Here is a 27250-nt window from a genome sequence, read left to right on the forward strand (position 1 = left end):
GTTGGACTTGGATTCATTAAACACACAACTCATAAATTAATATTGTCGCCCTGTCTCTCCTAGTTGTGTTCATTGTGAGCAGTTTGCTTTGTGTAACTACTGCAGACAAAAGATTGTTGTGTTGTGTGACTTAAAAACCTTGAATGAGAATATAACCCAGTAAATACAGTAAAACCGCTCAAACACAAACCAACAGTCTCACAGTAGAAAGTGAAAACTGGAGTCACTCTTTCTAACGATCCCTAATTGCATGTCACTGTGCTGTGAACATTTCCTGAGGAGCTTTGAAAGGCTTCAGGATAATTTGAAGGAATAAGAGAAGAATCCAGAACACGCTGTTCTACTTTTGCGGGACTTAAAGAGCACAAAGTTAATTTTAAAAAAGGCCTTTTTCTATTACACGATGCGCTGACAGAGAGTCTCCAGCAGCAAAGAGAACACATCCCCAATCATCTGGAATGGCCTCAATGACAGTGACACCGACACACAAACCTCGCTGTAATTCCCAAACGTTGTTAATGTTTCAGCAGCTGTTTTATAATTATCCCGTCGCCTACAGCTCACCCTTATTACAGCCACATTACATCATATAACAGCCATGTATGACTCCAACGCATACGTCTGGTTAAGACACACAAATTTACTTTGCATGTGATCACAAAGTTTCTCTGCCCATTTAGATCAAAATTACATATCTTAATTACATAATCCCTCTGCTTGCTCCTGGGACGCCTTTGAAGCAGCCTACGACAAAGCCTCATCGTGAAATCACCACCTTTCTTTTTCCGGGTCAACGGCAGACTTCATCCTTTGGGTGCAGCAGAGGTGGTAAATAAATAAATAAGCACAGAGCACATTTAAGAGCTCATTTCTGTAAAGTCTTTTGGGAGTGTTTTATCGGATTTCCCTGCTAACTCTTCTAAATTGGGTACATTAAATCAGTTATTTTTTCCTCGGCACTAAAGGTGCATAGGTTTTAATATCCTTAGCTGAAAGACCTTTGTCTCCTCTTTTTTTTTTTTTTTTTTTTTTCCAAAAAATGTGTTTCCGCTGCCGAAGATAAGCTCTTATGAAGAACCACTGTTCTTCATGTATTTCCTGCAGTAAACGGAGGACATTTGTCACAGTGAACAGTCCAATGTAATCTTATAAGTAATAAGTCTTGATTTCCTTTTTGTGAAACGAATTGAAGTTAACAGCCCCCCCAGAAACCCTCTTCGGTGCGTTTTCCTGTAGAAATGTAACAGAATTAAATAATCTAGCCATAATTTCCTTGTGGATCCAAAGGTTAACCAAGTTTGCCACAAATATCATCCTCCGGGAGACGTCACACATTCAAATAGTCGAAATAACAATTTTCCATCACTGATAACGTCACTTTGTTTAGAAATGCTTTAAAATGCTGTGACGACTTATTAGGGAGCAGAAAGTATTTACGGCTGCAGTAACTTGATGCAAAATGTTGTTTTGATTGTAATAAATCAACTGAGAAGTTGGGTCATTTCCCCATAGACTCCAATTACTTTGTTGTACTCAGACATTAGGTTTGATGAATTCTGAATAGTCTATTAGATGCAGAAAATGGACAGGAAGCATGCAGAGCTTCATTTTTTCGGATCCCATTCAGAGAATGGTGGTGGCTCCATTAATCATCTTCCTGCTGACTTACGGTACGGAGGAGTCGGGGAGAGCAAGAAAGGTTCTTTTCTCGCTCCATCTCACATCCGGAGCTTCACTCCCTCTGTGACTCCCAGAGGAGCTTTAGGAGCTTCGGTATTTGAGGTTCCAGTTGACATTTTGGACAAAATTGGCAATCCAGTTCTGCTAATCTGGCACCAGCCCTAATTTTTATTCCAGTTTCTAATTATTATTTTTTTAATTTATGTGGTGGGCGGGGTATTTTCTTAGCTTTGTCTCCACCTCTGATGATGAAAAACCTTTTTAATTTTGGGAGGCCTGGGTTAAAAATATCCAGATGTGTTGTGTGTTGTTTTTTTTTTTTACTCAGGACTGCTCTGCTCTGCATGCAGATGGGACCTCATGATTCCAAGCTCATGAATTGGTGCCACGAGGTATCTGCACACATAAACTAAAGCTGTATTCACAATGGAAAAGATAATCAAACTTTATCTGTCTGTGACACACAGAAGGCTATCTTTGCTGTTTAAACAGGAGGAAATCTGATTTTATGAGGCTTTTCATTACGGAGCGTTCTGGGTCTGCCCACCAAAAAAAAAATCATCCAGGGAAGGATCTGATCCGCGTCGGTGGAAGTCAGACTTGGTGCATTCAGCCCAAATCATTGATCCAACTGTCTTGGTGTTACCATCTTGGCATTACTCCATCACTCCACATGCACTCACCTGCCTGTCAATCACAGTGGCCACACTCTAAATTATCCATAAGTTTAAATAGGTAAGCTCGAAAAATAAGAAGCTTTTTGTTTCTTTTGCGCCGTTTTAAATCAGTTATACAAAAACGTAGTTGACTTAAATCCTAAATCTGAAGATTTCACTTGAAACTCTGGCTCCTGACAGTCCAGACTTGGTTGTCACGGACATGTGACCTGCCATCCACTAGATTTACTCGTTTATATCAACGCCGCGCATCAACGTGCTTTTCAACGTTCAACGTTCAATGTTATTCTTTCATTATTTCATTCACTTTGCAGACCTGGATCCTGCCCATTTTAATATCCAGTCTATGGTGGCCAACAAATATCAATTACAATTATTTTGGTGCTAAAAAAATGAGAGTTAAAATAAATTTTTGTTGTTGTTCAAAAGCAACGCTCTCTAATTATATAGACCTACAGCACGCACAGAGTATTTGTTTTATAAGGTCCTCGATATGAACCAACGGAGCATGCAAAAAAAAAAAAAAAAAAAAATTCCGGAGCTCTGCAGATAAGACTGCTTCTATAAATTGATAGCAGAAAAAGTGAGCTCGTATCTAAAATGGATCAAGTCTACCATAAAGTGCAACTTAAATAAGGCTTCGGTGCAGCAGTTAATTAAAACTACTTCCTCATAACCTTCAGCTGTCTTCTTCTGTTCCAAGTGCACGTGTTTGATTGGAAACAAAACTCTTTCCAAACTGTAACGTACCGTTTCAGCTGCAGCAGCAGCAGCTCAGCACCGCCTACACACTCGCATCCCCGCCAAGACAGAATTCACCTCTCATCTTCGCGTGTTGCAATCCGAGCGAGGGCAAGCCGGCTCCTCTCCTGCTGCTGAGCGGTTGGATCTCGTCAGTCAGAGTCCGGAGGAGATGTCACCTCACCTGACGGCTTCTCATCACGAGTTTTGTTCTTGTCTTGTCAACTTACCACAGCCAACGCTGCTCCGGTGACTGGTTAGCGCTGCCTTCAGCCGAGGGTTTGGCTGTCATGTTGTCACGGCTGCTGTACAGAGCGTCGGTTGTTATGGCAGCGGAGTTTAATTTGCATCACTCCTGCAGTTTGAATCCCATCAAGCCGTGTGTTCTTTAACCGTTGTCCTTTTTTAAAGTAGGTTCATTGAAAGCCGCTGTTCGCTTTGACGAGCCTTTTAATTGGACGTGGCAGATCTTTTTCTAACTTGTCATTTTCATAGGTTTGACAGTTTGTGGGCAAAGCTGTCGAAAAATAAAATGTGAAAGTGGTTTTATACTTTCTGCATGACGAGTTTGTTACATTAAACATGTATGCCAGAAAGGAGTGTAATATCTGTGGGGTCCACAGTCGACGTGAGTGTGTCTGAAAGAGTAATTAAAGCGCTGTAGCCGGAGTTGTTGTCCTGTGAAGAGACTTCCAGTTGGTCTCATCCATTCAAATCTCCATCTGTTGCCGTGCGTCCATGTTTTTATTCAGACTTTTCATATGTTTGCTGATTGTTAAAGGTCCATCAGACTGATCAGTTGGTTGAGGTGCTCCTGGAAGTTAAAGCACCAACGAAAGTATCCGGTTAGAAGTAAAAATGCTGCTTTGATAAACTGTGTGATGTGAAGTGATGTAATGTAGAGAAGCATCGTACTTTTTAAGTTTACAGCTTTGTGTGTAAAATCTGAATGTGCATTAATTTAGTGTAATGCTCAGGTGAAGCAGCTCTGTCGTTCTGACAAAGTGAAAATGGGGAGGAATGGTTGCGTAGAAACTGCTGCAACATCTGAGCCAACTTCCCAGAATATTCTTTTATCAAGTCACTCCAGATGTTAAATATGTCGAAGGTAAATGACTTATTGTTCCAATTTCTCCAGAGATTCACTGAATTAGTGCAACATACACAAAGTGTTTGAGGTCTGCGTGGCCTTTATGGGTCTGAGGGCCTTTTTCTGGACACTCGTCTAACGATGGAGAATATTTCCTGTGTTTTGGGTCTGGCAGTCAACAGTTTCTGCAGGTTTGGTGTATTATTCATGTTCGTGGGTGTCAGTGTCTGTGTTTCAGTGAGCCTGACACACAGAAGATGAGGACAGACCACTGTCTCTGGCTCGTCTTGTATCAGGACAACTTGTCCCTGTCACGCTGCCCCTCTTCCTCATTAGAAAGATGCCTCTGGCTCCAAACTCATGACCAGACAGCTAAACCAAGAAAGCTCTCCTCCCAGTGACAAGGACCACATTAAAACAGCGATGCCCTCCTCTCACCAGGCCATATTAGCAGGAGGAAGCTGACATCATCAGCACCAAAAAAAAAAAAAAGGACTGAAAAATGGCCAAAATTCAATTTCAAAGTCACTCTTGCACAGCGACATCGAGCCGATGTGCAGAAAATATGTAATCCCTTGGATGTAGCCACGAGATTGAAAACCATAATTTGCTCATGCAGAATGATATTGGTGTGAAAATGAGACAGAGCAAACGTTAACAGGAGGGAGAGATGGAAAGAGACGGGACTGAATCTGTCAATACACATTATCATTTCCTCCTGATCTCACACGGAGCATGACGCTCCCTTAGGTTGGACAAGGGGACGCCAAAAACCATCGGTGCATCTTCTAATCTGCTGCCTTACATAATGAAACATCAACTCACCTCCTCGCTCATCACGGGTCATTTCCGAAGGAGTATGTGACCACAGAGCTTCGCCAAATGCTCACATCAAAGTCCTGCCTATTTTTAACTCTCCGACTTACGCCGTTAATCACAATCAGTAATTAATACGGGGTAGCTTGTCGGCCAGCGGGGGCACATCAGCAATGGAGAACAAAAATGATGTGACTCGTGAAGTTTTGAGACCTTGTTGCTGAACAAAGAGCTCAATTTTCCGGTTTCAAGGTTAGTTTTCTGCACTTATTGAAAAGTTTTGCACTTTTTATCCCTGTATCTAATTGTGTGCCGACCTGTGCCCTCTAGGTTAAAATGTGGCTTTGAAAAAGCTCTCTGTAAAAGTAATAATTGGAGCTTGGTGATGCACTCACAGGCGGTCAGCGTGTCCTCGTCCTGTACGAGCAGAGAAAACATGGATGCTCACACAGATTCACTATAAATGCATCCACCATTGTGACTGATCGGATTATTAAAGCCAGCTAAATCTGACATTATTGGAGCTGCTATGATGGAAAGTTGAACACCAGCGTAGACGATTGGTGAAAACTTGACTGAAAACACGAGCTCAGAAATAAAATCCATCAGACGCACATTAGATCCAGCAGCTAGGAGACCAGCACTGCAGCGTGTCACTGAGTGATGGCCTACTTTAAGATGAGGAAGGATATCACCCTTCCAACGATACTTCCCCGGCTCACTTCCTCATAATGTATGAACCTTCGCACTGAGAATGGGACTTCTGGAGTGGAGTGTGCCGTTTAGGTTGACGGTTGTTTGGTGAGATCCAGTAAAAATGTCTTGAAGCGCTGGATCGTTCCGTATGAAAACACCCCCTCAGTCCGAGCTGTACATGATGTGGCTGTGTATGATGGCGCAGCAGCTGTATGTGGTTAAAATATCCATCCACACCTGCGGTGTGGTGGCAACTTCATTGAGAGGGAATAAACAAATACCATTTCCTAATGAGTGATTTCTACAGTAGTATAATTACAATCAGTGAGAAATATTTCAGTTCACTTTGTTCCTTCAGTGTTTTCAGGCGAACAGAGCGGCCGTAACAGTAACTAAAGGGAACATAAAACTGATCAATATCCAATAATCAATACGGCCAGTTCTCTCTTAAAGGGCATGTGAGTAATTATTCATATTCTGCCAATGTTTTTGTTCCTTCTAAGTACCTGATATTCTAATTGATTAATTGATTAACGACTGCAGAGTGTTTATTTTGTACTGTTCAACCTAATGAGCATCGTGTCCTTCACGAACTCGACCGTCGTTCAGGGCCGCAGCAACCAATTAGATCCGTTAATGATTCATCTGCTAATTATGTTCGACATTAACCTCCTGGAAAAAAGTGGCCTTTCCTTTTTTTTTTCCAAGATCACGTTCTTTCCCCAACTTTTCTTTTTCTTTTTTTTTTTATGTTATTGTCGAATGAGGCGCGCAGCAGGAAACTTTGCTTTTAAGGTTGATGTAGCAGTTTTTGGTAGCATTTTTCATTTTCATACTAACCAAACAAACGTTGTCAGAGTTTGTCACTTCCGCCCACCGGCACTGTTTTGGTTTAGTTCTTATTTCTGAAGTGAATGGTGGTCGGTTCCTTTCATTAAACAAAAAGCTCAATCTGCGTCCTCGTGTTCTCGCTGAAGAACGCCTCATTCTCAGTGTGACAAAATTCTGTTTATTTTTATCATTTATTGTCTATAGCTCATTTGTCATAGTTGAGAACACAGCCCTGGAGATTTGAACAGGTGAAGTGATTACAGAACTAAACAGAAACAGCTGAGACTCGTCCTGCCAAATGATAAAATCTAAGTTTAGTTGAACTTTTATGTCAGAGAAAGCTGCATTAGCCCAGAGTCATGTTTTTTTAGGTAACATGATGGCGTGACAAGATGATAAATGACAGCGTTGTGAAGTATAAAAAAAGATTTTCAAAGAATAAGTTCCCTCTTTGTTGCTCAATCTTTCAAGTGTTCAGAGGAGCTTTGTTTGTGTAGCTCTGCCCACTTGGGATTAACTCAAACAATAAGATTATTTCCGCCTTCAGAAAAATGTTTGTACACAAACAGCTGTGTAAGTGTGCGCTCGCACAGAAGTACTGTAAATAGATAAACTCAGAGGATGATGCTGACAGGAAGACACACACATCTGCACTTCAGGAGTGTAATTATCAGCTAACACTATTAAACGCAGGCAGGTGGAACCTCACAGACACACAACCAGGAACACACAAACACATATAGTGTGAAAGGGCACGCTGGAGGTGAGCTGGATGTCCACAGAGCATGTCCAGGTTGTGTGGTTGTGTGAGGGGGGGGGGGTTGTTTGTTTGTTCTTCGTCAATACTTGTCATGCAGCAGAGAGACGTGTGAGATGAGAGTAAGACTTGTGTGCATTTGTGTTTGATAATGATGTGAATTGTCACTGTGGAATATGTTGCTTTGTATACACACGCGCACAAATGTGTACTTATGATGGGGGTAGATCGGAGATGATGAGGTTTGCGGTGGCTGTATTTAGAAAAAGAGAAAAATAAGGAGCTTACATCCCTAAATTTTTGATAGCGCTTCCTTCTGTGCTCCAATCAGCACATAGCTCTTTGTCTCTGGAGGACAGTGAGAGAAGAACAATGCAACAGAATAAAAATATCATTAGAGTAATGTGGCAAAACTCAGTGCCAGGAAACAACTATACTGCACAGTGAAATGTGCCAAATGCCAGCAGAAACAAATGCTACAACAGGGAAGCATTGAGAGACGGATGTCGGGCAGAAAAACAATAGCAGCACAGCTACACACTCATATCCCTGCGTATGGATTAGCATCCGTGTTTTGTATTTTTAGACTGTTGATTCAAACCCAGAGTAGAAAAACCTCTATTTGTACCTTTCTGAACAAAGACTGGGGTGCTGGTGTCCCACTTAACCCGCTCTGTAATCTGCTGGCAGCGTCGATGTGGTCAGAATGTGCAGGAACGTCGGCGGTGAACAGAATGTCAAGCAGACTGACGCCCGGGGCTCGCTGCTGTGGAGGAAGGTTAGGCCATGAAAACCTTCACGTGGCAGCAGATCATAGAGGTCAGAGAAGTCAGATCTGGAAATCTATTTCCTGACCTAAGAGGAACAGAGCAAAAAATGGAAGGACCATCGAAACATGGTTCATGAATTTGGAGATAATCTGCTGAGTTTTCTCCCCAACAGACCATAAAATCACAGCTCGGGCTTTCAAAGAGCCCAATCTGACGGAACAAGCAGGGCGCCATCTTAATTGCGTGCTGAAGTGGTTTGCCGCCGAGCGTGAGTGAGCAATGATGTTGATTTCATTTTAAAATGTGATGGCGATGGTTTGTCTTTGTGAACTGGTTCATCTTAGTTTCAGGCCTAAACAATACGATTTGTGACAGACTCTCTCTCTCTCTGGGTGGGAGGTGGCCTGCTGCTCTCAGATAAAAAAAAAAAAGAAGTCCCCCCGGACTCGTCCTTTCGGTGGTGCTCCAGATACGGGGCATGGGAGGAGATCACGGGGCCGATCCGGGACCCGCCAGTGTGATTACATCTCCCCGTAATCACCGGAGCGCTCCGGGATCCCAGAAGGAAATGTGGATGAGCTGGGGGACGTTCACATGACTGTGCCCCCCCCCCCACAGATGGATGGGACCGCAGGTTGATGGTCGTAACCGTTCCGAACAGCGCCGGCTGAAACAAGTGGATGTCAATGTCAGCGGCCCACCAGCTCACAGGGAGAATACGGTTCGCTTCCAACATCCCAGAATTTACAGGCAGTTGACAATAAAGGCTGTGAGTGTCAAATCCACTGAGCTCGAACATGAGTATAGACTCTAAAGGTCAAAGTGATCGGACCCGGACAAGACATGGAACAAATATCCTTGTTTCCCCAGGTTGTTCCCTAACTGAGAAAATTGGCAACAATTACATCTGAGCTGACGTTGGGCTCTTTGGTAGAAGTCTCTGGATTTACTGGCACAGCAAAAAAATATCAGTTTACCTGACAGGCTGATGACATAAAGTGTATTTTCCACAAACACCGGGGTCTATAACAGTTTCTTTTTTTTGTCCGTGTCAACCTGGACGAATACGAGATGTAAACATCTGTTCTGCTTCGCACATCAGAGCAACACATTTATACAACTACAGACGGGAATATCATAATGAGAGCAAGGAATAATGGGATGTCTCGTTGACAACCAGTTGTTCTGCGGTCGGGATCATTGTCATCTCGTGCAACACCCTCATCTTGCTTCTTGGCATCAGACAGCAGGCTGCAGCTGGTAGGGTGGACGTGGTTCAGTATGCTGTCAGCTCTGCCCTCTAATGGGCTCTGTGGCCAAGCTTAACAAAGACAGGATGCAGTCTGGGCCAGACGGACCTGGCACGTCTGAGCGAGCGCCGATTAACGCATGTTGTGATATCGCGAGATGTGTTAGTTAGTTTAGCTCGTTATAAAAAGTTTACAGGAACACACACCAGGGTAAATATGTAACTGTGCCTTTAAAAAGCTGCTGACCTCAGTCAGAACACAAAAGAATCCAAAGTTAAATCAGAAGCTAATATTAGAACAGGTGCTGTGCATTTATCTTATTCTTCGGTAAAATAGCTGCTTTTTAAGCATCAGTCATCTTCTCCTCCAGCTGAAAGTCCCACAGACTGCAGCCTCTCGTTTCTTTTGACAGCACGTTCCAAAGCTTTCAGGAACATGTGATGAAACTTTTTATTTTCAGTAAGAGGAGAGAGTCTGAACTGTTAGCTCGCGCCGCATCTCACATGAATGTTCAGGCAGGGAGACGATAGCAGAGGCGCTCTTCTGCCCGTCTTTACGTTAAAGTAGATGCAGCCGCTGACTCCCATCGTGGGGATTTTCTCTTTAAATCTGTGATTAACAGTCGACACTCACTTTTTCTTTGTATCACTCCGCCCTCTTCATCAAGAGCAATTTTAAATGTCCAAACTCTCAAAATAAAAAGTAGAATCATTTCCAAAAAATGGAAAGTCAATGAAAGTCTTTTTTACACAAATTCACATTCAATTAAACATAATTGCTTTATATTTCAAAATGAGACTCTGTCTCGTTAAATATTATTATACTGTCCCATAAATTCTGTCCTCTATCATTACATCCATTTTAGACTTCAGATAAAAGTCTCAGACCTTTGTCTTTTGTTTCTTTCTTCAAATACTGATCTACTGTAGTAATCTCATTTTATTAGAATAATCATTCCCTCCCACTATCACATCATTCACACCAATGAGGAGCTCAGTCTCAAATCAATTTATTATTATCCCGTGCGCAATAAATGTGTTTCCAAAAAAAATACAATCTCCACATAAAAAGACCAAAGTTATTCTTCCACTGGCAAAATGGGTTTTTGAAATTGGGAAAATAGTTTTTGAATGAGCTTCCAGGCCTCTGAGACAATCACGCCCACACGCACTCTCAATTCTAAGAAGACAAAGAAAAATGTCCAAATTGCAGTTGCGGAATGATATTGACTTTCCTTGGGATGGATTGGTCACTGAGGATTCTGGGAAGGAAATTAGCATTCAGCATCACGGCCGGACTGGTCTCTTTGTTCTCCTCCAAATTTCATCATGTTTTGCTGAATCAATGATACAGAACAAAAGGACTTTGTCGCAGCATATTTGGAGGGCCAATTATTGTCCAACGAAGCTGAGCTGCAAACAGAATTTATGATAATGTGTCTAAATAGTTTTTTGGGAGGTTTTTTGGTTTGTTTGTTTGTTTGGACTGTGTGCATGTGTGGATTTAGGAGAAAAATATAGCAGTTTTAATTTTGGTAACACTGCTGGCGGAGGAGAGAGGGGCGATATCGGAAGCTGTGAAAACCCCAGCAGACGTTTCCTGAGTCATCCTGCTTTAAGAGCGGTTGGGGAGTCACAGTTAGCTAATAAGGAACTACAATATACAGTAACAAAAGCGAGGCCCCTCGGTAGTAGTGTCAAAGATTTACCAAGCAATCCACAAGCTTGTTATCTCTAATAGGATTCATCAGTCTGTATATGAAGTGAGTCACTCAGCTGTTCAGCTGCGAGCGCTCCCGTGAAAAAGTCACAAACTTAACTTACAAAACAACACACACACAATTTAAAAAATGTGAGAAGATATGTTCACCCAAATGCAGAAAATGCTTTTATGTCAGCGTCACCTTTGGATGTTTATGACACACAGAGCTCGTAGTTGTGTTTCAGAAATCTTCAGCTTCAGTTGAACAAAACCGTTAAACCTGTCAATGCAAAAATGTGTGTTCATTTTGATGGTGTTATTTCTAAAGAGTTATATTTCATCCAAAGAGTTATAGTGTTCAAAAGTCCATTTCAAATCTTTATTTTAATCGAGAATCTGATAAATGAGCCGAGTTTTTTGTCTCAGCTCTGATTCCGCTCAGATCACTGCTAAGAAAAGATCAAACCACCCAGCGGTCTGTTGGTAAAGCAGCAGTGGGATTAAATTCGGGTTAATCCTGCGCTCTGACTCCAGTTACAGAACATGAGCGGAGAAGTTGCTGCTGTTGTTGTTTTTCTTGGATATTGGCTGTGCTGAGTGAAGCTGACTATGCAAACACACCCTTCATTTTATCGCTGCCGTCGATATCTCTGCTTTATCATTGTCATTCATTTTATGAGCTCCTCCTGGTGATGAAGTTCGGTTATTGGGAGCTAAATCGTATCGAGTCTCCTTTATGTGATCATTTAGGTTTTAAAAGAAGCCTGACTGATGCCTGATGGCTGCAAAGGCGCTCTGGGTTTTTAGGGTGGACGTGAAGTTCTGTCTCCATCACCACCTCTGAGACATGTTCGTTGGAAAATATTTAGATTTTTCTCACCCAAATATAAATCTACGTGTTTATGTGCATAACTGTTTTCAGTTTCACAACCTTGATACGCTGTTCAAGCTCATTTGGACAGACTCACAATTTAGTTTTTAGCTGCCTGAGATCACAGCAATGAAAAGTTGACTGAGAGGGAGGAAGCCCCGTCGAAGTCTTTCTTAAATTTCAGAAGCTGTTCCTGGAGCCATAGGAGGTGTTTGTGTGTGACTGAGGGATGGCAGGGGAGAAAAGAAACTGAGAGATAAGTGGAAAGGATGACGTGAGCAGGGAGGAAATCAGAGGAACGGAAACAAAGAGAGAGAGGGAGAGCTCAAATGGATTATTTACCTCAGCGGGATAAACAGGGAGCCGTATAGGATGGAACGAATTTGAATGACAAGGCAGCTGATTTGTCCTAATTGGTTTTGACTGTCTCTCTTTGAACTGCTGGTGCGCCGCGGCTCTGTTTCCAGGCAAACAGTTATCTCCTGCAATCTGGAGTGCTACTTAATTTCTCAGACAAATATCACACCACTCTCCACACCGGATTAGGTGCAATTTAATAAGATTTGCACTGCAACTGCTCACCGGGGCCTTTTTCTCTCTCGCTCTCTCTCTCTCTCTTGCCTTGAAGCTGAGAAGAAACCAAACCTGGCTTTAAGGTCCCTCTCTGCTCCACCTTTCATATCAGAACACCCACGCACAGCCACCCACCTGCCAACTCCCCCACTGCAGTTTCACTCACTTGTGTAAGACAAGGCCAACGAAACAACCCGAAATGTGTTTCAAACACTGTTTCTCTCCGAGGGGAGACCGAGGGGAGGGGAGCACCTCAGGGATACTTCCAATGCAAATCTGGATGTGGAGAGTTTTCACTGAGCAGGTGAAGCATCTTGACATAAGGCAGATTCCTCCGCTTTTTTTTTTTTTTTCCAAGGTACCATCGCTTGATACAAGAAAACTCTGGAGTGGAGCTGATTTGCATTGAAAACGAATGACATTATCTCACCCCGTGTTCTTTACCCATCTTTCCTTTTCCTCACAGAAATATGTTTCAGATTTTAAAATTCCTCGGTGGAATAAATGACTGTTTTTTTTTGGGGGGGGCTCACTAAGTGCTGCCTGTCAGGACATCAGGGACGACGAGCTCTTCACCTGAGTGGCAGATGCTTTCTCCTCGTAGCATCTCCAAACATCCCAAACCCCTAACAGAGAGCTGCCTCACTGTCAGTCTCACTGTTTATTGACAGTTTGCTGCCAGATTAGCCGACTTTACCGAAAAGGTTGCGAAGCCTCCTGCTGGGCACGTGGCAGGCAAAGCACAGTTTTGGGTTTTTCATCAGTTACGGATGTATATTTGATTCAGTGGCACTGCATCCACCACATTAGCCTTCTGTTCTCTCTCCTCATCACTTTAGTCGAGCTGTGATGGAATCAAATTTGATTTAGATTAAATAATTGAAACAAATCTTTGTGAAGACAGATTCTTCTAGAACCTCAGAAATGATTTCTGGAAAACAATTCCTGCTTCAAATTCATTTCTATCACTTTATAACGTATTTATGAGTGCAGAATACCCTTAATATATATAAAAAAAGTCCCCCCCCCAATAATCTTATTCCATCCGCTCTGACAGGATTTCACATCCATTCTTTATCACCTTCCCCTCGAATGGAAATACTCTGGATGTCATGGGCATCATTTCTAGTCATTTCACCAAAATTCAACCTGACAGTTTTGGTCTTGTTGCCAATTCTCAAAGAAAAATAAAAATAAATAAATATAAATTTGTGCCAACTGACCTGCTGTGTAGTTAGATTCAGTTTCAGCCAATTTAGCAACTCTTTAGCAAATATGTCAAAAACTACTGAGTGGACTTCCATCAGGAGTCAGACGATGAGCGTCCCCGTGACTGTAGCTTTTGTGATTTTGACTGAAATACTTTAAAAGTCATTAGATGGATATCAAATATCAAATAAGATAACCTGGAGACTGTAGTAAAGATTATTGAAAGTCCTTTTTTTATATTTCACAATCACATGTATGTGTGAGTCCAAGACAACCTCGTCATTAAGACACTGACAGCTGCAATTATTTCCTTTCTTTCAGGAATTAAAGCTTTGCATCAAATTAGCGCCGGATGAAACAGCAGTAAACTGGTTGCCCCCTTTCTGGGCCGAGCTGTAACAAATATGACACTTTTTTTTTTATGACAGCAGCTGAGATGATTCGGTGTATTTCTGAACATCGATGAGCTGCATCAGCGGCGTCAGATGTTTTCCATGTGACAGTATGAGATCATGAATAATGTACGTTTATGAATGTGACTCGAAAGAGCTGGAGTGCAGCAGTGAGACGTGTCGTTGAGCGAGTTTGATTTCTCCTGACAAGAAATCTAAAAATGTAATTTGGTTATTAAATTCAGTTCAATTAAGATTATTGAAGCAATAATTCAGTGGGTCATAAAACCTCTTCAATGTTTTGTTTGACTTAAAGGAGCGATCCACTGATTTTTACACAAAGTCAACACCTGCTGCATCAGTTTGACCGTTGGCCTGTCTCCCCTGAGCCTGAAAGGCCTTTTAAAGTTACTTTTATTATTATTATTATTATTATTATTGCATTCATTAATATATCGGAACAAGCACAAACTTGACAGCTCAAACTCAGTAACCTGCAGCAGAAAGGCAGCCCGTGTTTCGTACAAACAGGACAGAGTGTTGTTTGTTTATTTCGGGTTGGGTTTTTCTGAATTTCACAGACAATCTTCTGACCCGTCTCTTACTCTGTTTTCACCGCGGGGGACCACAGCATGGCACTAATCCGTCCTCTGTCTGTCTCGCCTTTCAGGAGCCCCACGTCTGGCTCTGTCTGTGGGAGGGAGGGACTGCCTGCGTGCCGGAGACACCTGTTCCAGCGATGACACCTGCAGCCCGCGACTGCGCACCCTCAGGCAGTGCGTGGCTGGGGATGGCAGTGTGAAGCTGGGGCCCGGGGCGCGAAACCAATGTGAGAACGCCATGACAGCACTGCTGTCCACCCCTCTGCACGGCTGCCAATGTAAACGAGGCATGAAGAGGGAGAAGAACTGCCTGAGCATCTACTGGAGCCTGCACCAGTCTGTGCTGCACGGTGAGACTGGCATTAACCCGCACAACCGGATTGGTGCGCTCCCCGGAGGTGGGCGGGACTGTGTGCCGCCCGTCACGCATGAATTAGGTGTTATTTCAAATATGGTTCAAACTGAGGCTCTTATTGCTTTTGTTCAGTTGACACTCTGTGCTCATCTCGAATGTTTCGCACTGTCATCGTCATTTGTATATTTAGCCACGTTGTTTCTAGTACAGTTACTTTTCAAAAATTGGGCATTTGGCACATACCAGAAAAAAAGAAAGAACAAGGCTGACAGCATCCTGCAAATCAAAAGCAAATGTTTACAGACACAAGGTAGAGACAGTAAAGCTGAACGTATCTCAGTCATTCTTCTTCCAAAGCCGGAGTGACAAAGCAACAAATATCTGAGATATGACTCACACACAAGGTGACACGTCACTTTCAAGACCGTTCACATGAGAGGAATCTGCTCTTTACAGCTCCTTTAGTGGCTTTGTGCTGTTTTGACAGTCTACATATTAAAGTGCTGATTCGCAGCCTTACTTTTATAACTGAAAGTGCTGATAAGTTGTTTCTTCATGTTACCTGTTTTTCCTGCTGTGTTTGTGATAATATTTGGATTACTTTGGAGTTTAACTTCTTTCCATGAAGTTGAGTCCAGAGTACCAACTGGATAAAACAGGCATCAGACCCCCAAAAGTCCCAGTTAACTCTAATATCTCATGTAATTGTTAAGCAGATTAATTGTTAACGTCTGTGGAGAATTTTTGCAGAAAACATTACCGCCCTCAGTTTTTTAGGTCAGTTTCTTATTTCCCTTTAGACTGTGCTCACGTGGTGAAAATTTCCAAATTAAGTTGGATTCATTAAAATTACAACAAACTAACTGACACAGAAACACAAAGCATCAGTCAGTGTTTTGAATTTATTACATCATATGTCCGAGAGATAATGTGCAGCTGTAAGCACAAGTATTTCTACCAGGTTTGATTTTGGTAAAGTGAACTTTTATAGTGTTCATTGAAAGGGCACATAAACACAGAGGACAAGAGTTGAGGGGTGGGGGGGGGGTCAGTGTGGTGCCTACCAGCAGATTTCTGCCCCAGGGCCCCACAGCAGATGAATCTGGCCGTGCACGGAGCACTTTTCAGTGATTTGACCTTAGTTTTATCAGGAAATTTCATGAAATACAGCCTATTGTTTTAATTCAGTGTTTAAGGACACAAAAAACAGAAAAACAGCAGTCAACCAGCATTATTACGGGTTGTCATGACAACAGAGAATAACCTTCCTCCTCTCTGTTGGCAGGACTGAGCCTGGTGGAGAGCTACCCGTATGAACCGGAGGAGAGGGGCTCCGACTACGTCCGTCTGGCCTCCATCGCTGCAGGTGACTGAAGCTTCCACTGCTGCCACCTTCACTTCACCCCCCCCACCCCGCCACAAAAAGAAAGAGGTTATACAAACAAAAAGAGCAGATGAAGACGTTACTCTGCGTCACTCTGACTGAGCAGACAGCTGGATACGCAGGTGGTTTTCCAAAGTGTTTGATGAGTAACAGCTCACACTCTACTTCTGCCGTGCCTGAAGCCTTTGGGCAAGCCGCTGGGCTGGTATGTGCTGCTGTTAGCCCCCGAGGCACAGATTAATTACCTATTTATTTTAATGCAGCTGGAAGCTGGGGAACTGAAGAGGATGGGGAAGTGTTTGTGGGAAAGAAAGATAAAAGTCACGGTAAGACGTGAGATGGAGAGACAGACAGAGGAAGTGAGACAGGGCTGGTTTGTTTACTCGATCAACACCACAGTTTTTCCCTTTCAGAGTCCTTTTTTTTCCGCTGAAAGGGACAGAAAGTCAAGTGCTTTATTTTCTCCAGCCGCAATTGTTGTGTGGATGACTGCGGCTGGCTGAGATGGAGAAACTGTGGAGCTTAAATAATGACGTAAATGAAGCTATTAGTATTGGAGGCACTCAGTCATTCAGAGGGAGGATGCTGCTTTATTCAAACTGTGGCTTCCTGCTGTAAAGTAATTCCACTGGCTGTTCTTTTCCCTTCATACTGAAAGTCTTTGTGGATAGAATTTACCTGACAGACAGCATGCTGCCATTTTACTGTATAATACTGAAGATCCTTCCTCTCTGGAGAAAATAAGTGGAAGCTCACTGTCGGAGTTAATGTGTTTGTAGGTAGACTGTGATGTTTATTATATGTATTATGGGAATTGAGGCGTCTCTGTGACGTTAAAGCTGCACTCGCTAGTTTCGCATGTTGGCAGCTCCTAATGGCATCAGGGGAATCTGCGTCATATATTCCTTTCATGATTTCAGGCTTGAAGTAATGCACAGTGGCGTTACTGAACAGAGAGAGGCAGATGATTTAGTGTTGGAGTGAAGGCTAAGTCAGGACCACACGACGCCCTGAAAGGTAAACCCATCGTCAGCGGCCATGACGGTTCTTTCAAACACAACTTTACGGGAGAGTTTGTCCCCCTTTGGAACAATCTCAGGTGTCTGGCGCGCAGGCTTGGCCTCTGCTTCTCTCAGTAATTTAGAATCTTTTCACCAAGATAATGTCTGAGGTCTGAGATTTCAGCTGCATCTTTAATATTCAATCTGAAAGGGAGAGCAATATGAGCCGTGAGTGAAAAACCAGGGATAAGGGGAGAGTAACAATTTCAAAATTTTCCAGGTTGAAAGAACGATCAGGAGGGGAGCAATGTGTGAGGAAAATAACGGCTTTTATTCAGCATAAATGCAAACAGCAGCTAACAGCGCTGTTTTACAAACTGAACGAGGCCGTAACACCAAAGTGCCGTTGCCTGAACGCTTCGAGTTGGACTGAAAAACAAACACAACAGTCAGGAAAATAACAAGAAGACGGCACCCTCCTTCACACACTGCAGGGGCTAAACCAACACCGGCCCCCTCTCACCACTGATTACTAACTGCAAACGGCTCCATTTTGGAGGAGTAACAAAACCTGAAGCAGGAGAAGAAGAAGAGACAGCAACGCCCCAGGTCACCCCAGAACAGGGAGCCATAACGGTCCATCAGGTCCAAATATTAAATTATGTTGTTCACCGGCCAGATGAGAGAACTGAGGCAAATACTGCAATTATAGTCCAAACTGTTGTTGTAAATACTGAACAACTTATTTAAGGTTGACCTGCTGGACTGTCAGTTGTCGTACGATGAGCTTGTTGGGGTTTTTTTTTTGTAAGTGCAGATGAAGAGGCTGCCGGTTTTACATTCCGTGTTTACACTCCGTCGAATCGCCCAACTGCTCGGGTTCCTGTCCTCGTCACACTTCACGTTGGCATTATTGTCGTTTTTCAGAGAGTAATTAGCATCGTTATCACTGAGTACGATGCTGTCATAACAGATGAACTGAGAACAGAAACTATGAAAACAGGATCCAAGGGAAAAGAAAATAATTAGATCATCACCTGCATTCAGGCTCATTATATTCTCTATATACTCTCAGAATGGTTTGTATAAAACAGATTTAATAATGAAAATAGGTGGAATATGTTGTTAATAAGAGCTGCAGCCGGATCAGGACACTCTCTTCTGGAACACACCAGGCCAAGGACAATCTTCACACTGGCCTCTGCAATGCCAAAAAAAAAAAAATTGTGTGGTGAAGAGAATTCAGATGTTTTCTCCAACAGGACGGTCACATCGACGTCCAAAGTGGCCAAAAACATCTGGAGAGGAAAACCTGGAACATGCAAATATCAGAGAAGGGATCCGAGCCAACATCCCAAAGAAGTATGAAAAATGGAGCAAAGAGGAAGCAGCAGAGATGACAGAAAGCTTTAGTCTCTCAAAAATCAGGAAACAGCAGATGTTTCTGATTCAAAACATCCACGAGGAGATAACAAGACTGAAGCCGTTAACCAGCTCGTCTACAAAGCCTTCACGCTTCCTGAGTGAAGGAAAACAAAATCATCAAAGAGAGCATCTGATATATCAACAGCTAAAGAGATACTGAAGCAACAGATTGAAGGAAAATGACACTAGACAAAAAGAGAAAAACAAAGAAGTTGACAAGAAAGACAGAGAGGAAGTGAACAAACCTCCGTTAGCAGCTGGAGTGATGAGAATCACAGACCCATCATTAAAATTAGGATTGGACTCTTTTATTTACACTCTATTGATGTTTAAGTTGGAGTTGGTACCAAACTCAGCATCTTAATTAGCACAGATCACGAAGAGTTTGGGAATATTTTACCGAACATGACAGACGACGCTCAATATAATGCTGAATGGACCACAAATTAAAAAAAAGCACAGCACTCAGATAATAAACACTACAGCTCCTCTCAGACTTCCATCATTCCTTCATTTTCATGGATCTTCCCACAGTATCCCAGCCAGCTGTATTTTCAAACACACTGTGAATCTCTGCGGTGTGCTGCGCTGGTGATATTGGCTCAGCACCATTCATGATTCCCAGAAAATCAGCAGGCGTGCGGGAACATTCAAGCCCGTCTCCGTAACCAATCGGTTTTCTATGGACCTGTTGTGCGTAATGGAGTGAGATCACAGATTAGGAACACGGGATAAACCGCCTCACCTGTTCGTGAGAGGCAGCAGGTGAATATAAGTTGGAAAAGCACCAAGAGAAGAACGAGGAAAAGTCAACTGGTTGTCCCCTTCAGCGTGCCCGATCATATGTTTGGTGGCCTCGTTCGTTAGGCTGCTTTGAATTACAGCTGTATCAAACCTGCACTGTACAGCCGCCTCGGAAATTTCACTCCCCGGGAGGTCAAAGTTGACATTCACACCATGGACTGCTGAAAAAACAAAGATGTGATTAATGGACGATTTGCCGCCTTCGTAGGATCCCTTCCTCAAACAGAGCAATGACCCTTTTCAAAGATGGAAGCCACCACCACAGCTCATCACACTTTGAGGCTTCACGCTTTTCCCAATTAATCAGGTAACTAAAGTCAAGTTGGTGGTATAAGCAAAGGACATCAGCTTTTTTAATGCATCATTAGCTTATATTAGTGGCTGAAATAGTTTCTCCTTACTAAGATCGTCTTGCTCACGCACCGCCGTTGGAAGGCAACTGTTTTCTGGGGGTCTCTGGTGCAGGTCAGTCAACAGCATTGGAAAGAAACAAGGAGGGAATGAGCTTTAGACTGCAGGACGTTTACACTGATTCATCATCCTTCATCATCTGCTGCCAAGTTCAACGACGTGGGAAGAGCATGCAGTCTTCATCCGATGTGAATGCCGAGACGCTCTGAAGGGACTGGAGTTGGTTCTGCCACTGAAGATGCGCCCATGTTAACGTCATCATTTTCAGCTCAGGATAATCTGTGATTGATTTTTTTGGTCAATTTATCCATAAACTGTTTAACCCCTCCGGAGGTTTGGAGCAGACGTGAGCATGCAGGTGGTGTATTTAGTGTTTGGAAGCTGGGGCAGGAGTGGCTTCATTATAATCTGCATGTACATAAAATCTAGTAAAAATACTAGAAATTAGATGTTAGTGCTCTCCATAATAATGACGGGCTACAAAATGAAACCAAAGCACTCATCCGTGCTAAATAAATACACAATAATCATATATAATTCTCTATTTGATTTGTATTCATTTTTAATATCCACTGTAATTAAATGAGAGGATTTTTCAGCCCTTGTATTATTAAGCACTCAGTGGAAATTGCAGGCAGCTCCGGTGAGCGTATGTTGTTGGTATCTGATCCACAGAAAGGCAGATTTAAATCGTGTTGAGGATCTGTAGGAGTTAGACGACGATTGGTCCGCGTTCCTCAAATTTACTACATGTCATGAAGCTTGTGGGTAAAATGAAAGAGTCAATAATGGACAGAAATATTACAGTAAAAAAAAACAACAAAACTTTGGACTTTAAAAAGTGACTGGGTCGATGTTCTGGAGCCAAAACAGCAGAATCAAATCCGCCGACTCACAGACTGCAGGATAGATTTAATATTTTGATATGCAGTGATGAATATTACAGAATGAGCCCTGTGACTGCAAAACAAGCTGCAGCGAGAGTGCCCTCGGCCTCCAGCGGCCCTGGTGAGGAACAGCTCAGGACTCGTACTGGGAAGAGCGGAGGAGTAAATCTGTGTAAGGCATGAATGTGAAGCAGGGTGTTGGTGGATAAGAGCATGCACGCTCAGCAAGACTCCTTGAATAAATTATGGCTTCACGAAAACACAAGGACGACGACTGCACATGAAACATCGGTGTGTACTCAGTCTCCCGTGCATGAGGCCACTGGATCCAATTTGTCATCCACCCTGCAGCTCCATCAGGTTCTCCCATCCTACACCCGCCTCCCCCCTTGGCTGCTTAGCAGTTAAGCTGGGAATAACCTATGCTTTGTGAAGGGTTGTTAGCTTGCTCTCCAAGGCCATTCATATTTTATGTGACAGCTTGGCGAGAGACAAACTCACCAGGAGACACAACTACAGGCAGTTTACAAATTAATGAGCGCCGCTATCTGCCAGAGAAGCTGAGTGTCATCATGGCTATATTGACTGGGAGGTCACTGGGGAAAAAATGCATGATGATGGATTGGCAAATAATGCGGCCAAAAAAAAAAAGGTGGTTATGGAGGGGGGCTTTCCACTGTCTCCACAAAGGTGTCTCATTACTGCACAGTTCAGGGGGAGAATGGACACTGAGGGAGGCAGAGGAGGACAGAGTGGAGGAAGAGTGGACGGAGGAGAAGGGAGAGAGAGAGCTGATTGGACGGGTGGGAGAGACAGATGGAATGGGCGTGATGGCAGGGAGTCAGACCGGAGTCAGGTGAGTCAGGGAGGGAGTGTTGGGAAGATGGATAGATGGATGAAGGTGAAGGAGCAGTAATTACAGGCCTTGTTGTGCGAGTGGAGAGATGGAGGAGCTGCTTTTTCAGCACTGCCACTCTGCATTAACCCGGCAGAATGAAATATTCTGCCATTAGGCCTCGGCTGGTATCCATCCAGTGCCCGAGCTCGTGCAACATTTAAACGCCGTTCATGTTCTATTCATTACGAGGGGGCCTATTACATATAATCAACATTTTGGTTTTGTGCTGTAAATGCAACGCTGCACGGGTAAAGGTGAGAGTGGTAAGTCAATACTGACTCCAGTCATGCCCTGACATCATTGGTAAACATTGGCTGGGATTTGGCTTTCTCAAACCGCACAGAGCAATGAAATGCTTTCTGCCCCCCTTTTCCTTCTTCTTCCAGAGTCTGAAGTGACGACGGTGAACCGCTGCCTGGATGCCGCCAAGGCGTGTAACATAGATGAGACGTGTCAGAAGCTTCGTACGGAATACGTCTCGGCCTGCATTCAGCCGTCAGCTCGCTCGGGGCCGTGTAACCGACCAAAGTGCAACAAGGCGCTGAGAAAGTTCTTTGACCGCGTTCCTCCCGACTACACCCACGAGCTGCTGTTCTGCCCGTGCACCGACACGGCCTGCGCAGAGCGCCGGAGGCAGACCATCGTGCCGTCCTGCTCCTACGAGGACAAGGACAAGCTCAACTGCCTCACTCAGCTGCGGATCTGCAAGGCCGACTACGTCTGCAGGTAAAAATAAATGTTGACCATTTCACAGCAGAGTTGATGTCCCTCCCCCCACTGATTTCAGGATCACATTATATAATCATTCATAGCTGCCCTTCTCCAAAGTATACCAGGAGACGTCTGCTGTTGTTTTTTTTTTTCTCAACTAGATGAAGCAGAATTTGAGCTGACTTGACTCTCAGAAATTGGCGAGTCCGGACAGCAAACACTGATTGATTTGGAAGGTCCCGGTGCGTTCGAATGCTACTCCGATGCTCTGATGTCCGAGAATTGAAGCCGAGTTAAATGCTTTTTGACAGAGGCAGAAAGAAAAGTCCCACATAAGTGGAGAAACAAGCTTTGATACACTATATCAGTTTATCGAGTTCTCGTGTTTAGCAAGCACTTGCCCGGGGTTAGTGACACATCCAGCATCTTGTTTGATCTGCCAACTCCTGAGAAAACTATCTTTGTCTCTTTGTCTTGTTGGGTGTTTGATCAGCTTCACCTGCCACTTGTTTACTTTGGCTCGCTGCCGTTTCACACTGGACAGATATTCCACAATTGACTTGTTCAGGCTGGAGGGACAGTCTACGGTGTCTGTAAAAGCAGACACGGAGCGCTCTTTTGACGTCGTGTTGGTTTCCACCTGTTGACTCTCTCGTATCTCTGTTTGGGTCTCCTAAGACAAATCGTTGGATTTAACTGCTGAACAGCAACCAAATGGGAGATAAGTTAGGAAACAGTTAAATGGAGCTTAATTTTACTTAATTATTTATGAATTTTCTGAAAAAAAATCTGTCTGCTGCTGGAAACAGGATTGATGAAAGAAATGAAAATGACCACCATGTAATGAAAGTGCTGTAAAATTAGACCCTTGAGCTAAAAGACATCAGAAAGCTCTGCTGAGCTATAGATTTGAGTTTAATAATTCCCTGTACTCAACCAATTCAATCTTAACATAAAAAAATGGATGAATGCAGCCTTAATGTGGTTCGACCTCAGGCTCCGGCGTGCAACATTTAAAAAGACATAACAGCTCGGAAAGCTCAGCTCACTCTGAAAGAAAACTGCTTAATTAGTGGACTGGCTCAAGCATCGTGCTCAGCTACGGGAAGGTTTACATGCAAATATTCACCACTGACCCGTAACAATCCGTCATGCCGCTGCTGAACCTTTCAATGAACCGAGAGTCCAAAACAGAGGGAGCTGGTCTATCTTCGCTGTCTTGAACGATCCATGTTTATAAAACCTTGTTTTTCAGAAACAGGAGAGAACAAAATACGTCTCTGTTGAATAATTTGGCTTTTCTGTCACACCAGCAGCCAAGATGACCAGCTTGCTGGCTGACAGTTTTGCAGGACAGCTTGTTAGTTGCGGCCGTAGCAGCGGTACCTAATACACAAATGACACGTAGATAGATTTGACTCTGGCATTCTGCTCGTTGTGCTTATGTGCAAGTGCGTTTATTGTAACTTTACAGCAGCACATGAACACACACACACACAAAAAAAGACTTAGAATGAAACTCATTTAAACTTTAAATTGTTTTATACAAAAAACAAACACTGGATTATTTATCCAAAAGAGCTGCTGCCGAGTTTGATGACTGAACAAGACATGCAGCCATATCTTCAATCCGCCTGACTTCAATATAAAGTGTTTTGTTCCTCGGGACTATAAATGGCATTGTGTATGATATGTTCATTTAAATTTAATTACTTAGCTGTGTTTAATTAATTCAATTGTCATACTCATTAACTATATTTAATTAGTTCAATTAAAGTCTGTATTCCTTTTCTGAGAGAAGACGCTCTGCAACAAGCAGCCATGTGAATATTCCTTATTATCACTTTGGATTCACACGTGGCTTTCCTGCCAAAGTGCTGAGAAATCATGTATTAACACAGACCCGGAGCATCGCTGGGATCAAAACATCTTCAGGGTCATCTTCAGATGATTTATTCTGAGCTAAATCCCAGTTTACTCTGATGAAGACAAATATTTCTCTCAAATGTAAGCTGACTGCAGACATCAAGTCAGAAAACTAACAATGTCCCATGATGCCATTAAAATGCAGAGGGGCTGTTTCATGGAGTTCTCAGCGCCGTCCAGTCAGCCTCGTCTCTCTGACAGCAAATGGTCGCCAGCATTTAATCTACTTCCTCTTCAAATGTCAGGAAGACAAAGGGCTTCATCTGTCATGGCTATCGATCAGGCATTACTCTGCACCGCCATCCCGATGGATGCCGTGTCTCAAGGCCCCTGCGTGGCCGGCCAATCCCGCACCGGTCGGCCGGCATTAACCGGCAGCCTGCAGAGGACGGCTACACTTAATGCAAAGCCTACAAGTTTTCTGCACATCCACACACTGACATGACAACCGAGGAGGAGAGGAAGTGTGCCGCCCCGAGGGAATCTTCTTGCAAATGCCAGTCGACTGACGCCATGATGATGATGATGATAGTGATGATGATGGTGGATGTCAGAGCAGCTGGCAGGAAAGGTGAAGGAGGGAAGGTTGAGCGGCTGAGGGAGGAAGCATTTGTGTGGAAGATCCATATTTGTCTAATCTCCTTGTGCCCAGGTCTGCCCGACAGCATCCACGGTATTTAGAGAGCCGAGCCAAAGCCCATCTTTGTCCCTCACTGGCTCTTTACAGCCTGGCAGCCTTCCAGAAGACGACAAGCTGGGAAGAGCGGGAAGGAAGGAAAAAGAGGGATGAATGTCACCGAGGGTGACTGGAGTCGGGTCGATGTGCTGCGGAGCGGGAAGAGAGAGTTAATGTAGGAGAATGTGTAGGTAGATGAGCGTTGTGGGATGAGGGATTCAGATGCTCTACCTGTTGTCGAGAGGAAGCGCCGGGGCCGAGCAGCCATCAGCGACGGCATGAGTAAATGATGGATGGCGTGTTATTGCTCCCACAGGTCTCGCTGGGCACAGTTCCAGTACGACTGCCAGCCCTCGGAGCAGAGCGCCGGCGGCTGCAAGCAGGAGAACTACGGAGCATGTCTGCTAGCGTACACCGGCCTGATAGGTAAGAACTAAATCTCTCTGTGCCGGCTCCGGCTCACCCAGCTCATGTGATGAAAGGGGAACAAAAAGGTTTCGGGGGGAGGAAGGTGAAAGGCAGCGAGCAGGAATGATCGATGGAGCGCTGATTAATGTGGCTGCTACGTCTTTGGCATTATAAGTACTGCAATTACAACTATTGACCGCTGTTTTGGTAGAAACTTCCCCGATGTGCCAGTGGGTGGTGGTGGGCGGCGGCGTGAAGAACACAGCTTATTGTGCTTCATATGAACACCTGACAAAAGATCACATAAAGCACAAAAGGTTGTTATAAAGCATTTAGTCTAAAGTTGTCGCTACGGGACACTTGGCACACTGTGCTGCCGCTAAGGAAGGAGAAAAGTGTGACTGTGGCCGTTCTAGACAGCTGGGGAAGAAGTAGGACTTTGAGTTGTTTGAAAACATGAAACCCAGAAAATTGATGCAGGTAAATCAGAACTTTTTCAGCACACTTCCTCAAAGTGCTGCAATTTTATTTTTCCGCCTCCTTTAAAAATACAAGCTACACGGCTATATTAGCCTACGCGCTGACTGACTTCCCAATCATTTCTTGCTGAAAAGCTCAGAAGCTGGAGCAGAATAAAAAGATCTGACCCGGTGCTGGACTTTGGGCCGGGGGCACCTTTTGATCTGCGGTACCAACACTCACTGAGAGACCTGCCGGAAGAGCATCGTGTGCAAACAGCAGGCTTTTTATGCACATCTCATTTTGAGTAATTACATTTAATTTTTTTATTTTATTTTTTTTTAGCAAAAGTTGCTTTTTCTCAACACATTTTCCTTTAAAACAGAATACACAGTTTGAGTTTGTTGGCTCAGTAACGTTGAGCCTCATCAATCAACATTTGACCAGCAGCCTCTTGAAATTCATCTCACTGTCTTTCTCACTGAATGCTTTTACATGCAGACTAATAACTCAGTCTTAACCTGATTAGGGGAGGACAGTGAAGATAGAAAATGTGTAAAAGCTTCTATTTGATTATCATAATCAGGGTGAGGTCACATTCAGGCTAAAGCATAACAAGATTAAATCAGCCAGAAGTGTGATCAAACTGTCTCTGGGACATTAATCTCCCCAACTGTTTTTTTTTGTTGTTGTTGTTTTTTTTTTTGCCTTTCTTTAAAAATGGTAAATTTCCTGAAGCATTTAGAAGACAAACATTGCTCCCGGGGCCGCAGGCTGAATAGCTGCAATTACAAAACACAGAACAAAAAATGCAACTATTCACTTCAGCTAAATAAAGAGATGACTTCCTGTTTATGCCCGCTCGTAGTCAGGTGCAGTGATTGCATTGTAAACTCAATAATGTGATGAGTGTTCATTTAATACACTAACCTATCTCAGCTTGCCTGTAAAAATTAGAGCTGTGTTGTTGTGTCGCTCTGCAGGAAGCACAATAACGCCCAACTACCTTGACAACTCAACATCCAACGTGGGTCCCTGGTGCTCCTGCGCTGCGAGCGGCAACCACAGGGAGCAATGCAACGACTTCCTGGCTTTTTTCCACGACAACGTCTGCCTGAGTGAGTAACGCGGTTACATAACGGACGAGACGGAGGTGTGGGGGCGAATCCAGTCCGCTTCCGTTTTGTTTCTGCAACGATCATGAGATGAACACTAAAACCTCCTCCACGTCTTTGCTTCAGATGTGCAG

At 43.6% G+C, this 27250-nt stretch overlaps 1 protein-coding gene across 2 annotated transcripts in view; it reads left to right on the forward strand.

The window, feature by feature from the left end:
- Positions 1-27250, forward strand: part of gfra4a (GDNF family receptor alpha 4a) — a 100547-nt gene that overhangs the window by 60706 nt on the left and 12591 nt on the right. The window contains exons 2-6 of one of the 2 annotated variants that reach the window (XM_029494100.1): positions 14725-15054; positions 16297-16377; positions 22208-22547; positions 25451-25560; positions 26985-27119. In XM_029494100.1, coding sequence (XP_029349960.1) covers positions 14725-15054; positions 16297-16377; positions 22208-22547; positions 25451-25560; positions 26985-27119 — 996 coding nt within the window. The remainder of the gene's footprint in view (positions 1-14724; positions 15055-16296; positions 16378-22207; positions 22548-25450; positions 25561-26984; positions 27120-27250) is intronic. The other variant, XM_029494101.1, reaches the window with a different exon arrangement.

The sequence above is a fragment of the Echeneis naucrates genome, chromosome 22 (assembly GCF_900963305.1).
Source record: "Echeneis naucrates chromosome 22, fEcheNa1.1, whole genome shotgun sequence".
NCBI lineage: Eukaryota > Metazoa > Chordata > Actinopteri > Carangiformes > Echeneidae > Echeneis > Echeneis naucrates.